The sequence below is a fragment of the Borostomias antarcticus genome (assembly GCF_949987555.1).
Source record: "Borostomias antarcticus genome assembly, chromosome: 21".
In the NCBI taxonomy this organism is placed as follows: domain Eukaryota; kingdom Metazoa; phylum Chordata; class Actinopteri; order Stomiiformes; family Stomiidae; genus Borostomias; species Borostomias antarcticus.
Genome location: NC_140254.1, coordinates 17,384,455 through 17,399,765, shown reverse-complemented (window position 1 = coordinate 17,399,765; position 15,311 = coordinate 17,384,455). Strand labels below are relative to the sequence as shown.

Here is a 15,311-nt window from a genome sequence, read left to right as displayed (position 1 = left end):
AGACGATCAATTATGTACAATCCACTTGTTTTGAATAATGTGTTACAAAACATCCAATAAGGATCGGAACAAAGATTGCACAGTTCAACCATAAGTCGTAGTTGAAAGGTCGCAGCTGTCATGTCTGCGCTCACTGGCACATCACGTTGAAGGTAAATTCATTGTTTTATCACACACTGCGCATTTTATGAATAGTGCAGTTCGGCTAGTGACAGAATATCGAATTAATGTTTAATATGTTAACGAATAAAGACTATGCATTGATCGCGTTTAACCTAAAAACAAGACATTTTGAAGATTTGCAGTGTACTGTGGATATGTCTCAGTTCACAACTGTGTAACATACCAGAAAGGTAGAAAATGCCCTCATGCATGGCATCATAGATGATTTATTATATCAAGCTGTCTATTGAATCTATTAAAAAATGCAAAAGTAACATGTTTACTTTTCCGTTTTACTCTCCTTAACCTCTTTGTTTATTTTGCAGATGTGGAGGCACACCGGTGACCTCTCTGTGAGAGTGGCAGAAAGAGGGATACACAGGGTTTGGGAGACTTGGTCCTGCAGGCTCTGTTCTCACAATGCTCCCAAATCTCAGTCCTTGTCTGAATCAAAACCCTCACTCCGACCCCAGGCAGAGAAGCAGAAGAGAAGGAGAGAGAAAGAGAAGGCAATACTGACCAGCCAACCCAGTGTAGGCTACGGATCCTTCTCATCACAGCACAGTGATTCTATTACTTGTTACATTCAGACTTGACACAAACAAGTTAACCAGATACAATGTCAATGACCTTTACAGAATGACGAAGCACAGGGCATGAAATGGAGCGAGAAAGAGAGGATAACGTACAGCGCTTCAACACCTCCTGGGGAAAAGAAAGGTAGCCTGCTACATCCACCTCGAGACTAGACCAGCTTGCACCCTTTTCCTGGTATTCTGAAATGTCCATGGTTTTGATAATTGCAGCATGGATGATTGTCTCTATGAGCATGATTTGTCTTGGTCTTACTGAGTCTCTGTCTCTCTTTGGTAGACACTACCTTGCCATTCCCCTCATCCTACAGCCCTGAATATGTGGAGTCCAGCTGGTACCAGTGGTGGGAGAAAGAAGGCTTCTTCACCCCAGAGCACCATGTAAGAAAACACAGCATCATAAACTCCACTCTAAACTTCTATACCGTTTCAAATTATATAGTGATGCGAGGGGAATGTAATTATTATGTTGTGATAGCGTAATATGATGTTATAATAGTGTAATAGGGGCGGCTGTAGCTCAGTTGGTAGAGTGGGTCGTTCAATGATTGAAGGGTCAGTGGTTCGAATCCCAGCTCCGACTGTCCACATGTCGAAGTGTCCTTGAGCAAGACACCTAACCCCAAAATTGCCCCCAATGAGCAGGTTAGCACCTTGCATGGCAGCTACCACCATTGGTGTGTGAATGTGTGTGTGAATGGGTGGATGAGAGGCCATTGTAAAGTGCTTTGAGTGCCGCTAAGGTGGAAAAGCACTATATAAGTGTAGTCCACTTACCATTTACCATTTAATCATTTTACTGTGTGTTTATTTCAGGAGAAGCTGCCGCATGCTGTGAACCGTTCCTTCTCTCTGTGTATCCCTCCGCCCAACGTGACCGGGACTCTACACCTCGGCCACGCCCTGACTGTGGCCATAGAGGACGCATTGGTTCGCTGGTAGCTACTTCTCTTGGACAGATGTGTGATTCTCTTGTTTATTTGCATGAAATGAGCGTCATATGGCCGAGTGAACTGAACTGAATTATATATCCAAAGTCAGTGTATTCGATTTGCAACGTAATGATCTTATGTTCATATGATATTAGGAGGAGAATGCAGGGGTATAAAGTGCTGTGGGTTCCGGGCTGTGACCACGCTGGCATTGCTACTCAGGTGTGTCTCCCTCTTGTCACCCTGGCTGTGGATATTGGCTCATGTCCCCACAGATGTGCATGGAAGTAGAATAGCAACACATGCTGGCGGTATTTAAAGCTGTGCACCGTCTGGGTGTGTCTCGTTCAGACGGTGGTGGAGAGGAGGTTGTTCCGGGACAGAGGGAAACGCAGGCGGGACCTGAGCAGGGAGGAGTTCCTACAGGAGGTCTGGAACTGGAAGAACGAGTGAGTGTTCCTCTCTCCCTCTTATCTGTCAGTTCCTTATCTCTCTCCTCAGAATCCAGACCTATTGCATTAGGGCTGCACAAATATGACAAAATTCATCATTGCGATGATTTTGCCTGACATTGTAATTGCTATTGGTCGTGTTTCCTGAAACCTTCTTGGCGCTAAGAAGCTCTTTGAGTCTTCAAGTCAATGGATTTCATAAAATGACCAATAAAACCCTACAGGATTCATACTTTGCGGCGAATTTGATGTCAGAACACCAACGGACACCAATTACCCCCTCGGTGAGCTTCTTGTCGAGAGTTTAACATGTTTTTGAAAGATTTTTCACGGTGCCCACCCGCATCCATTGTATGACCTAAACGGTGGTAGAGCAATTATCAGACTTTCTCAAAAGTGCTAGTTTTGTCAACTTTTTGATCTGAACCATTGTATATGATCATAAATAACCTTAAAACAGGGCTAAACATGCATTTTCCCTTTACTACTCCTTTAAGGCTCCCGAAACAAGCAACCGGGAGCCTTAAGAAGACTCAAAGAGCTTCTTAGTGCTAAGAAGGGTTTCGGGAAACGCAGCCATTATTAAGTGCGATTTATTATTTCACATTTTAAATACATTTTCTGTGGTGTCACCTTCATATGTAAAAAATAAAAAAAAGAAGATATGTACTGTATGCTGTCTATCTGCTATCTGTCTATCAGTGAAATTGCTCACAGGGCACTCAGCAGGAAGGCATGTGATTCGTCAGAGCATAAACGCCTGTGATTCGTCCGCGTGCCCCCAGCACACTCAATGCAAAACGGAATTATTCATTGCATTATTTGCAACCTCTAGCAATGAGTTAATTGCAGAGGTCATAATTGCGATCACGATTCATGCAAGTTTAATTGTGCAGCCCTAAATTGCATGCGTCCACGTTTGTGCTTCTGTGTTTCAGTAAGGGAGATGAGATCTATTACCAGCTGAGGAAACTTGGGGCTTCGCTGGACTGGAACAGAGCCTGCTTCACCATGGACCCGGTAACACACCAGAGAACGGCTCATAGCCGAAACTCATCCTGATAAGACTTAAGTAGTGCATCTATGTTATCTTACTTTCAATCTGTGTGCTCAGGGCTTCAGCAGTGCTGTGACTGAGGCCTTTGTAAGGCTGTGTGACTCTGGAATGATCTACCGCTCAGAAGGGCTGGTCAACTGGAGCTGTGCCCTGGAGTCCGCTATCTCTGACATTGAGGTGAGCGTGCCAGCCAATCAGACCAGGCCCTGGCAATGCTGATGCATGTCATTGTGACAGCTACATGATTATAGTATTCGCTATGTGTTACCACCGCCCTAGTCTGACTCACCGGATGTAGCCTTTGGAGATAAGCCTTGTCATTAGCTTATTACTGCCCAATCAGTGGTGATGGAAGATTGACCCGGCCCAATCAGATTCAATCTAGACTACCTGAAACAACAACAACTTAGCAACCACTCTGCCCAAGACAATTGAATTGTTTTCCCCCTATCTCCGAATGGAAAGGAAGTGTGTATAGTCGGGGATCCACAGGTTCAAAATTGTAGAGACCCTGCCATGGCATGCTATACTTTTTCTTTGTGTTTTTTCTTTTAATTTGGACATTAAGGTCCGCTGAATGAGAGGTCTGCTCTGCTGGAAACCTTGCGAGAAAAAATGGTGGCTATTTTCAGTGTGCTTGCTAAAAGCAAAAAAAGAGCCCAAATAAAGCCTGGCCGTATGGGAGTTAAGGCATATAAACTAATGTTGTTTGACAATGCAAGCTCTGTTTATATGTTTATATGCCTTAACTCCCATACGGCCAGGCTTTATTTGGGCTCTTTTTTTGCTTTTAGCAAGCACACTGAAAATGAGCAAAAAAAATTCTCGCAAGGTTTCCGGCAGAGCAGACCTCTCATTCAGTGGACCTTAATGTCCAAATTAATAGAAAAAACACAAAGAAAAAGTATAGCATGCCATGGCAGGTTCAATCCATTTTATTGAGCTTTTGAGCCTGTGGATCCCCGACTAGTAGAGATGGGTCTGCCACCACCCAATCATGATCCACAGCTCACATGTTCTCTGGTAATATACTGTATTTGGTTTTCAGCTTGTAAACTTTACCACTCTAGATTTTTCCTAAAGATTAGTTGAATTTTACGTTGTTCTTAGGTTGACTCAAAACAACTGTCTGGGCGGACCCTGTTATCTGTGCCTGGTTACCAGAAGAAGGTTGAGTTTGGGACCATGGTGACGTTTGCCTACCCTATCGAGGGCCAGGGTGAGTGTTTATGTCTTGCGTTGTCTCATGTCTAGCCTGGCTCCAGCCCTGTGAATCGCACGCCCACTTTATGCAATACAGGTTCTGGAATTGCTCTTGTCTAGAGTGATTTCTTGGTTGGAATTCCAACCAGGCCAATCAGCATCCTTTGAATGCGATGTCAAATGCTGTGATTGGTTGGGGGATAAACTAATCGCTGAGGAGTCCCTCTTCTGCAACTCCCATCTCGCACAACGGCTACAATGGGAGCACTTTCACTTTCAGACGGAATAATGAAGTGAAACGAAATGGCAGTTCAGTCTGGAGTGTCCGGCTCTCTCACGTCTCCTCTAAGGAACGTTCCGGAGGGATCTGATGCCGTTGTGTTCTTCCGCAGACGGGGAGGTGGTGGTGTCGACGACCCGTCCCGAGACCATGCTGGGAGACGTGGCTATAGCTGTGCACCCCGAAGACCCTCGATACCAGGCTAGTACCGTCGACGGCCGCCTTTAGATCCTGTAGTTTACAACAACACACAAAAGCAGTCTTGGATTGTTCTAGAGGGTCTCAGGGCTCAGTGTCTATTACGGTATCTCTGTTGGTTGTGTCTCCAGGCGGTGCACGGTAAACGCTGCAGGCATCCCTTCGTCGACAGACTCTTACCCGTCATCACCGACCCCATGGTGGACGTGGAGCTGGGTACAGGTAGCTTTAACGCCATCAGCAACTGACTCGTTTGCATAAGATTGACAGTTTGCATATTGAAATGGCCGAGGGGACACAGTCCAAATGCGATCTGCGTGAACGTGTCTGTGTTCGCCAGGGGCGGTGAAGGTCACTCCTGCTCACGACCACGCTGACTTCCTGCTCTCCCAGAGGCACTGTCTTCCTCGCCTCAGTGTGATTGGAGGAGACGGGACAATGACGCCTCTCTGTGGCCAGTGGTTGGAGGTGCATAACCCTGTGTAACCCGCTCATTTGCTCTGGTCTGAGTGACATTTGTTGTCTGCCTAAGTAAATAGGTCAACGTGGTCTCTCTCTCTCTCTCTCTCTCCCTCTCCCTCTCCCTCTCCCTCTCTCTCTCTCTCTCTCTCTCACGCTCATCTCTCCACAGGGCGTGAAGCGCTTTGATGCCCGGGAACGAGTGATGGAGGCGCTCACGGAGAAGGGCTTGTTCAGAGGGAAGAGGGAGCACGCCATGTCTCTGCCCGTCTGCAGGTAGAGGGAGACAATGTCTGTCGAATCAAACCGCCAGTCTGCCGCTTCTGTGCGTTTAGGCCTGTAAAAATACAGAGCTCCAATTTGATTAAATAGAACCCGCAAGCCGAGATTCGTTTACACGCGCCTCGTCATCCGTCATCATGACCTCTCCTCTCCGTCCTTCCGGCGCCAACGTCACGTTTAGTCAAGGTCGGTTACTTGTTAACCAAAAAAACATCAGGCTCTTCCAGATTCTGTTCCCCGTCCTCTCCCCGTTCATCACGCTGAAGGCCACACCCAGTTGCCATGGTAACGCTCCTTTGTCTAGAGCTAGCTCCTGATCCCCCCCACCTCTCTCTCTCTCTCTCTCTCTCTCTCTCTCCAGCCGCTCCGGGGATGTCATCGAGCCCTTGTTGAAGAAGCAGTGGTTCGTGCGCTGCAAGCAAATGGCAGAGAGAGCGTTGCAGGTCATTTTGAGTTGGCGGTCGTGGGAGGAGAGGGAGGTGTGGGGGGGGGGTGTCTCCGTGTAGGTCAGTCGTTCTCTGTGAACGCGCAATAAACAAAGTCAATACCGGGTCACTGTCCCCCACAGGCGGTGGAGGACGGACAGCTGGAGATCGTCCCTCAGTTCTACACCAAGACGTGGAAGAACTGGCTGTCCAGCGTCAGGTATCAAAGCCTCGCTAAGTCACGGGGAACCTCCAGCCTGTGCTGAACTGTTGTCGGCAAACAAAGCGACAGCGGCTCTGTCATTGACGTCTGCGCTGAGTTCCACCAGGCTCCGAGTTTTGGGAAAGCTGCCATCTTTTTTTATCGCTGCCCTTCACCCCCTGTTTGTGTTCGCCTGATGCGATAAAGGCGGCCTTGTTTTGACATATTCCACTTCAAACAGCGTCTTGTTTGTTTTTTTGCCCTGTCAGCGATTGGTGCGTTTCCAGACAGCTATGGTGGGGTCATCAGATTCCAGCCTATCGAGTGCTTCTACCAGACTCTGACAACGCACAAGAGGTGTGTGTGTGTAGGGGGGGGGGGGGGGGGGGGGGTGTAGATTGATACTGACACTCCAAAGTGAGACAAGGGGGTGGTGGGGGGGTGTAAAGTTGTCCCACAAAGCCTCACTCTGGACAGTGTTTGACCCAGGCTTGACTGTGTTATTTCCTGTTGTCCTGGTCATCTGCGCTGCAGGAGCGCTGGGTGTGGGGCCGCACCCAGCAGGAGGCCAGGGAGAGGGCGGCCATCAAATACGGAGCTGAACACGACAGCCTCACGCTGACACAGGGTGAATCACCTCCACCCACCTCTGTCTGCACACACGCACACACACACACACACACACATGCACACACACACACACACACATACACACACACACACACACACACACACACAGAACGAGCACATGAACCCATTAGCTGCGACTGTTGATTTAAAGCTGCAGTATGTCAAGAAAATGTTCATTAACGTTTAAATACTGCTGTATTGCTATGGTGAATCGAGAGGGATAAGTGATTGAACTCTATACACTGTAGACCTGTTTTGCTGATAGCTACAGCAATTATAGTAATTATTATAATTTTGTGTGGGCATTAAAAAGAGGTGTGGCGACACCGAAACCCACACATCGTGCGGGGGATGCGGACTGAATGTACCCTGCTGGGGGGAGTTTCCCCAGGAAACAGGGTCAGACGTGAGGAAGATGCTACTGCAGCTTTAAACCTGTTGGCTACAACTGTTTGTTTTTTTAGAAACTGCATAAGAACACATGGCTAACTAGACTTTGACGTTGACATTTTTGTTTGCTTGTTTCCGCTTTTTCTTGTTTGTTTCTGCGTATCTCTCTCTCTCTCTCTTCTGTCTCCCCCTCTCTGTCTCTCTCTCTCTCTCTGTCCTAGACCCTGATGTCCTGGACACCTGGTTCTCCTCTGGACTCTTTCCCTTCGTCATGTTGGGCTGGCCACAGCAGGTGCCTGCCTGTCTTCTCTCCAGACATGTCTGTTCACAAACAACAACAACAACAACATGCCCAGGGCTTCTGACCCCCCCCCTGAGACCTGCTCCACAGATAACACACATCCCCTTTAAAACCTCCCCTTTATAACTCTGCCCCTACAGACCACAGACCTCCACCAGTTCTACCCCAACTCCATCCTGGAGACAGGAAGTGACCTCATCTTCTTCTGGGTGGCCAGGATGGTTATGCTGGGCACAGAGCTGACCGGACAGCTGCCCTTCAAGCAGGTGATGATGTTAAGCCTGGAGACATCTAACCCAGTCCCCTGCAGAAACAAATACAGTGTCTAATACAAAACCACATATCACAAATCCCTCCCTCCCTCTCTCTCTCTCTCTCTCTCTCTCTCTCGCTCTCTCGCTCTCTCAGGTGCTCCTCCACTCTCTGGTGAGGGATAAACATGGCAGGAAGATGAGTAAATCCCTGGGAAATGTCATCGACCCTTTAGACGTAATCCGTGGCGTCTCTCTGGAGGTACTGGCAGCGCAGACGTATAACTCTTCATGAGAGTAGTGGTAATAAAGGTGATATGTCACCTGGAGGATCGGAGCAGTGAATCCCGCGGAAGGCTGGAAGGACACCAGCGCCAGAATTAATAATCTTGTCTCAGGCTGTAAGAGCAACAGTGAGGGACAAAGCCACGCTACAGTCAACTTTACTATGGAACTTTAGCCCTTGGCAAACCCAGCTACTCTCTCTCGCAATTGTTTACTTAGCCAGATTAAAGAGGAAATGCCGCCAAACATCCCTCCATCCATCCATCCATCTGTCTGCATCTCTCTTCACAGGGGCTCCAGGAGAAAGTGAAGGGAGGGAACCTTGACCCGAGAGAGAGCGCGGTTGCCATGGAAGCGCAGGTCAGACGGTTTACCCGCATCCCGCCCGCCCGCCGCCATCCCTCAGTCATTTGTGATAGTTCCGTCTGGGTGAGCGCATCCATTAACCCCCCCCCCCTCTGCCCTGCAGAGTAAAGACTTCCCACAGGGCCTCCCCGAGTGTGGCGCAGACGCTCTCCGTTTTGCCCTCTGCTCGTACAAGGCGCAGGGTGAGTGAACCTCCCCCCCCCCCCCCCACACACACACACACAATCTCCGGACGCTTCATCCGTAAAACTTCCGTAAAACTTCATCCGTGTCACCGACCATTTGTCAGACTCCAGCTCAGCCCGTGTAGTTGCACTCTTGGTAGAAGGCCAGGTGGTTTAGTTATTTATTTATTTATTTATTTATTTATTTATTTATCTTTTGTTGCGCTGCTGTTTTTTTTCCGTCCGATCGTGGTCTAAAATCACCAGTTCACCATTGCCAATTCACTGTCTTAAAACATTTAATATTGATTGTTTTTCTGCGCCAGGAGAGGACATCAGTTTGTCCGTGTCCCAGGTGCTGAGCTGTAGGCACTTCTGTAATAAGATGTGGCAGACGGTGAGGTTCACGCTGGGGGTAGTGGAGGGCAGCGGAGCAGAACTGGGAACGCTGGCCCAGGTACAGTAGGTCTCCCTCCAGTCATCTCTCTGCACTCGCATCTCCCTGGTAGAGAGTAACTTTCTCTCTACCCTCTCCTCTCTCTTTCTCTCTCTCTCTCCCCTCTCTCTCTTTCTCTCCCTTCTCTCTCTCTCATCTCTCTTTCTCCCTTCTCTCTCTCTCCCTCTCTCTCCACACTCTCTTTATCTCCCCCCCTCTCTCTATCTCTCTTTCTCTCTCTCTCCACACTCTCTCTACCCCCCCCTCTATATATATATATCTCTTATATATATCTCCACACTGTCTCTACCCCCCCTCTCTCTCTTTATCTCTTTCCTTCTCTCTCTCCACACTCTCTCTACCCCCCCCCTCTCTCTCTCTATATATATATCTCTTATCTCCACACTCTCTCTACCCCCCCCCCCTCTCTCTTTATCTCTTTCCTTCTCTCTCTCCAGACGTCTCCTGTGAGCAGCGTGGATCGGTGGATCTGCTCCAGACTCTACAGCACGGTCGTCCAGTGTGAGCAGGGCTTCGAGAGCTACGAGCTCCACGCCGTCACCTCCGCCCTGCACTCCTTCTGGCTGCACAGCCTCTGCGACGTCTACCTGGTGAGAGGGGACGCGGCATTCAAAGATGGCCGCCCATTCATCCCAGTGAAAGTTGCTCACCCGGCGCATGAAACATTTTGAACACACTTCCTGTCGGCCACAGCACTTGATCAGTATTGTTTTTCGTGGCTCCTGGGCCCACAGCACCTGCGCAATAGTGTTTTTCTTGGCCCTGAGTATCCATCTTTCCCATAGATCAGTGCGGCGCAGCCGTAGACACACACACATGGGGGGAGAAACAGCTGTAAACGCCACACTCTGAAGCTTCTAAAAAAAATTGACCCAGCGATTTAAAACTTGATAATTCAAAGAGTCGTTTTTGAGTTTGAGTGACACCCAGGATTATTATTTTTTGCTTCTTTCCCCATGTATGTCCATGGGAAATACACCCAAATTCGTCCAGTGACTTGCAATACCGAGCTTGGCCACTGCGCTCACAATGTTTCACAGCCCAGACCTGTTGCTGGGGGCCTGTCGCCGTGGGACCTAGCTAACTTTCTCCATAGTGTTTCATCGGCTCACTGGACCTCTACCCCCCCCCCGCTCCCCGTCTGTCTTATCTTTCTCTGTCCTCTTCCCCCCACCCACCCACTCCGTCGTATATCCGTCGTCCCTGCGGTGTCTGTAGGAGTGCATCAAGCCGGTGCTGAGCCAGCAGGGTCCAGGGGCAGCGGGCCAGGCTGGCCCAGTACACCCAGAGAGCCAGCGGCGGGCGGCCAGGGCCGTGCTCTACCACTGCGTGTCCGTCTGCCTCGCCCTCCTCGCCCCCTTCATGCCGTTCCTCACCGAGGAGCTGTGGCAGAGGCTCCGCCCCCTCGGAGGCCAGTCGGAGGGCGCCGTGTCCAGCTTGTGTGTGTGGCCCTATCCGCAGTCCTCTCAACTGGTGAGAATGTACAATGATACTCTCTCACACACACACACACACACACACACACACACACACACACACACAGACACACACACAGGCTAGGGAGGTTGGTAGTTAGTTTTGTCCATCCGTTGTTCTGGTATTCCTCCTTCCTGGCTTTGTTTTCTGTTACATCTGTGACTCCTCCTTCCTGTCAGGCTCACTGGCACTTCCCCCGCGAGGAAGCAGATTTCACTCTGGTACAGGAAGTGGTCAGAGTGGCACGGTCTCTGCGGGCCCAGTGTGGCATGACTAAGGAAAAACCTGACAGTAAGTCATGCACTTGGCCTGAAGTGACCAGCGAATTAATGAAAACATTCACTAAGTGTTTACAGTCTGTCGCTCTCTTGAGAACATCACACCATGTGTTCGGGAGCAGCATACAATATGCACTGCATGTCATTACATTACATTATATTACATTACAGTCATTTAGTAGATGTTTTTATCCAAAGCGGCTTACAATAAGTGCATACAACGTAGATAGTCAAGAGAACTATTAGTCGCCAGAAATCATAAGTGCATCTCCTTTCTAAACAGGCATCAAAGAGCTTAAAGGTGTAATTTTGGACATAGAGCCTCATTTACGACTTACTCTAATGTTGTTGATTGAGAGAGAACATTTTTAGCTGATTCCATGCTGTCTCTCATTCCGGCGTTAGCGGCCGGAATGAGAGACCGTGCGTTAGCGGCATGCTAATGCTGGCGCAATGCAGTAGAAACTGCTAGCATGGACAATCCCTCCCATCCACTGTATGGTGAGCTGATGGGGATGAGGAGCAAATTCAGCCGCAAATTTGTTCTCCCCCGTCAGAGTACAAAAAGATTTGGACAGTCCTTCATTCCAGCTGCACTCCGGCTCCACTACCAGGCCCTACAGGGGGGAGGGGGGGGGGGGGAGACCTGGAGTTGGAGCTGACAGGCTGTTGAAGACCCCCTGCTACTCAGACTTTATGACTGCACATGAACTTGAGCACTTTAGTTTGCACTTGCACTTTAGCTTGCATCTTAGCTTGCACCGTGCTTATTTATTGAGCTTGCACTGTGTTTATTTATTTATTTATTGCATTTTTTTCTGTCTGTTCTCTTTTATCTGTTCTTAAGCTGTTTGACAACAACATTTACCCAGTGGGGACAATACAGGTTTTCAATTCAGTTAAAAAAAAACTCACTTTAACACTCCACAGTGCATCCAAATCAAATCAAATATGAGGACAGTCTGTTTGGGGCTCATTTATTATACCATCATTTTTAAACTCCAACTGTCTTTGAATCCATTCATTTGTTCAGACCTATATGACTTTCTCAGTAAATAGGGAGGCAGATCGATACGTACAGTAACTAGCTGGCATTATTATCTTCACAACAACAAGGAACAGGAGAGTGGACTATTCTCTTACTATCGACACAAAAACAAGTTGCAATGGTTTGATGGGAATATGTCTGACTTTGATGAGTTTAGTTTATTTGTCAGTCCTTACTTGTTTGGAGTGTTTATACGTAAGTCTTTGAATGCTAGCAATTTCTGTTCGATTGCTCTAGCACAGGCATTATCAAACTGTGAGGCGGGCCTCCCCTGGGGGGCCCCAAAGAAATTCAGGGGAGGCGCGGAGGGATGGTAAGGAAAATGAAAAACATGTTTTTTATTTTTAAAATGTCTATAGTTTTTATGAATGAAACGTGATTTTAAAGGTCAGAATAAATAATGGGAGAGATGTATACTACATTTGTGGATAGTGCAGAGAGAGCCTCCCCCCGCAGGCATGAATGTATTGTGCGAAAATGTCATAACGTTAACTAGCAGCAGGTGCCACCGAGCTAACTTTGTAACGTTATGGGCTAGCGAACGCTGCCTTCCATAATGGACAATTTTGGGGGGTTGGGGAGGGGAAGGCCAACATTGATGGAGTTTGGGAACCCATGCTCTAGCATTATCATGCCACTAACGCTGGAACGAGAGACGGCATGTAATCAGCTGAAAGTGTTCTCCATCAATCAACAACAGTATGAGTACGTTGTAAATCAGGCTCTATGTCCAAAATTCTGAACCACCCCTTTAACCGGTGCTATATAAAAGTGCAAAGACAAATACATGTAATAATTTCTATAATTTTATATATATAATTTTAAAATTTTATAATTTCTGTAATCAGTGACGAGATACTGGGCACCGGAATAATAGTCCAAACATATAAATAAATATTTGTGCTCTAGTGTGGGCGGTGTGTTCCGCCAGCCAGGCGCAGACGCTGCTCCGCTATAGCTCTGCTGTCCAGACGCTGGGGAGGATCTCCAACCTCCATCTCCACTGCCCGCACGGGGCCAGCGATGCCCCTCTCCCCTGCCCCTCTGCCCCCCCTCCTCCCAGAGGCAGTGCCGTGGGCGTGGTGGACCACTCCTGCCAGTTACACCTTGATGTTCAGGTGACCGTCATGGGGGGCCTTCTGGACCACTTTTATTAGACTTGATGACGCAGGCGGCATTATCTGGTGATGCTGTTTCATTACATTACAGTATTGTGTGCTTTAAGGGTAATGATCGTCTGTATGGTAATAGTGTCAGAGACCTGGCTGTCTTTACATCTTTTCCTCTTTTTAACCTCCAGGGCGGTGTGGATGTGGGCAAACAGAGCCTCCAGCTATCTCAGCGAAGAGAGAGGCTCCTCCTTAAGCTGGAGCAGTCTCTCTCTCGAACCAGGGTACCAAACTACCTGGAGAGAGTCCCAGAACGAGTGAGGAAGGAGACAGGGAACAAGGTGAGCTGAGAGGATAAGGAGAGTTGACCCTCGGGTCTGGGAAAGGCTCAGTATGAAGGCGTCTGCACACTGCCCCAACCCACACCAGCGTTGGATCGGTGTGCCGCATTCGTTGATGACTGTTGGCGTCAGTTGGATGGATTTTGCAGCTGAATTTTGAACTTCAAACATTCTAACGACAACTGCCAACTTTAGAATGCTGGGTGTTGGGGGTTGGTTGGCGTTGGTCGGGGCCGTGTGCAGGCACCTTTAAAGACTGATTAACAGGGAACTGCTATATGTCCACATTCACTTGCCACAATCCTATGTGATGAGCAAAGTGATCTTGCACCTCTAAATGTAAACCTGCCTGTAACCCCCCCCCCCCCCCCCCCCCCCCCCTCAATGTTCAGATCTCAGCCTTGGAGCAGGAGATAAGGAACATTGAAGCACAGCTGATGGCACTGCGGATACTTCAATCCCAAAACAACAGAGAATAACAGGAAGCAAGCTCAATAACCTCCCTCTCACTCACAGAGGCTGCCGACTGAACTTTGTCATCAAGATAACGCGGACTGTTTGCTAGCTGGGAACATGCAGAGCTGGCCTAGGCAAGCCTCGCGCAAGAAAGATCTATCTACTATACTGCAGGACGGCTGTACATTTAGCTTTACGGTACTGTAAATAAACATGTATTATTGTCTATGTCTAATGTATTGTCATCAAACATCCTTATTGTGTCCATATAAGGGCAGGGTATGAGTTGTAGTAGGCATAGGTGCCTGCATCTTTTGGACATAACAGTAATAATAAATAGTAACCTAATTATGCAGCGCCTTTCCAGATGCTTACAGCACTCTTGGGTGGCGGTGTAGATCATCTCATCCTCAGCTCAGCACTGCTCAGCTACAGTGAGATGACAGACAGGGGAGGGGGGTAGGCAGTACCCATCTTGATGATGCTCGGCTGCAAGTAGACAACTATATTCGTGCGCGGTGGGAGGTTTGAGAGAAGGCTGGCATTCAGCAGGAATGTGGTGTTGTATTTAATAGGGTGTTTTGCATGTGAAGCACAATGTCTTTGCTCATTTGTATTCCAGGAGAAGCTGGGGAAGGGAGGGGGCATCATTAATGCCTGCAGGTCAGAGTGAGTCATTTTTAATAATTTGTTCACCAGACCAGCTCCCAACCTCCACCAACCATATGGTTGTCAGGGCACTTTGTTGCTAGGGAAGATTGTGTGTGTATGTGTGTGTGTGTGGGGGGGGGGGGGGTGAGGAGAGCATGGATGGGGGTGTATGTGTGTGTGTGTCGGGGGGGGGGTGAGGAGAGCATGGATGGGGGTGTATGTGTGTGTGTGTGGGGGGGGGGGGGGGGGGTGAGGAGAGCATGGATGGGGGTGTATGTGTGTGTGTGTGGGGGGGGTGAGGAGAGCATGGATGGGGGTGTATGTGTGGGGGGGGGGGGGATGAGGAGAGCATGGATGGGGGTGTATGTGTGTGTGTGTGTGTGTGTGGGGGGGGGGGGCGGGAGGTGAGGGGGGGGGAGGAGAGCATGGATGGGGGTGTATGTGTGTGTGTGTGGGGGGGGCGGGGGTGAGGGGGGGGGAGGAGAGCATGGATGGGGGTGTATGTGTGTGTGTGTGGCGGGGGGGTGAGGAGAGCATGGATGGGGGTGTATGTGTGTGTGTGTGGGGGGGGGGGGGGGTGAGGAGAGCATGGATGGGGGTGTATGTGTGTGTGTGTGTGGGGGGGGGGGGTGAGGAGAGCATGGATGGGGGTGTATGTGTGTGGGGGGGGGGGATGAGGAGAGCATGGATGGGGGTGTATGTGTGTGTGTGTGGGGGGGGGGGGGGCGGGGGGTGAGGGGGGGGGAGGAGAGCATGGATGGGGGTGTATGTGTGGGTGGGCATGGGGAGGGGTGGGGTGGGGCATGGGGGCGGGGCTACCTTGGCTTAATGACTCAATACGGAAGTAGAGTTTGTATACGGAA

At 49.1% G+C, this 15,311-nt stretch overlaps 1 protein-coding gene across 1 annotated transcript; it reads left to right on the top strand.

Annotated features, from left to right (window-relative positions):
- Positions 1–94: 94 nt before the first annotated feature.
- On the top strand, positions 95–14,032 carry vars2 (valyl-tRNA synthetase 2, mitochondrial). The gene is made up of 30 exons (XM_084454773.1): positions 95–152; positions 489–695; positions 801–882; positions 1,036–1,136; positions 1,572–1,693; positions 1,843–1,909; positions 2,039–2,136; positions 3,078–3,159; positions 3,254–3,373; positions 4,307–4,415; positions 4,792–4,880; positions 5,009–5,099; positions 5,218–5,345; positions 5,509–5,612; positions 5,980–6,061; positions 6,187–6,263; positions 6,515–6,602; positions 6,780–6,873; positions 7,487–7,557; positions 7,707–7,832; positions 7,975–8,079; positions 8,394–8,462; positions 8,572–8,650; positions 8,959–9,089; positions 9,527–9,679; positions 10,308–10,562; positions 10,745–10,856; positions 12,801–13,009; positions 13,192–13,341; positions 13,734–14,032. The coding sequence occupies exons 2-30, from the start codon at positions 489–491 to the stop codon at positions 13,818–13,820; spliced, it is 3,288 nt and encodes a 1,095-aa protein (XP_084310899.1). The 5' UTR covers positions 95–152; the 3' UTR covers positions 13,821–14,032.
- Positions 14,033–15,311: the final 1,279 nt, after the last annotated feature.

Coding starts and splice junctions, on each gene's coding strand:
- vars2 (XM_084454773.1), top strand. CDS start 489: ATGTGGAGGCACACCGGTGACCTCTCTGTGAGAGTGGCAGAAAGAGGG. Junction 6,264..6,514: donor AACTGGCTGTCCAGCGTCAG/GTATCAAAGCCT, acceptor TTGCCCTGTCAG/CGATTGGTGCGTTTCCAGAC. Junction 7,558..7,706: donor TGTTGGGCTGGCCACAGCAG/GTGCCTGCCTGT, acceptor CTGCCCCTACAG/ACCACAGACCTCCACCAGTT.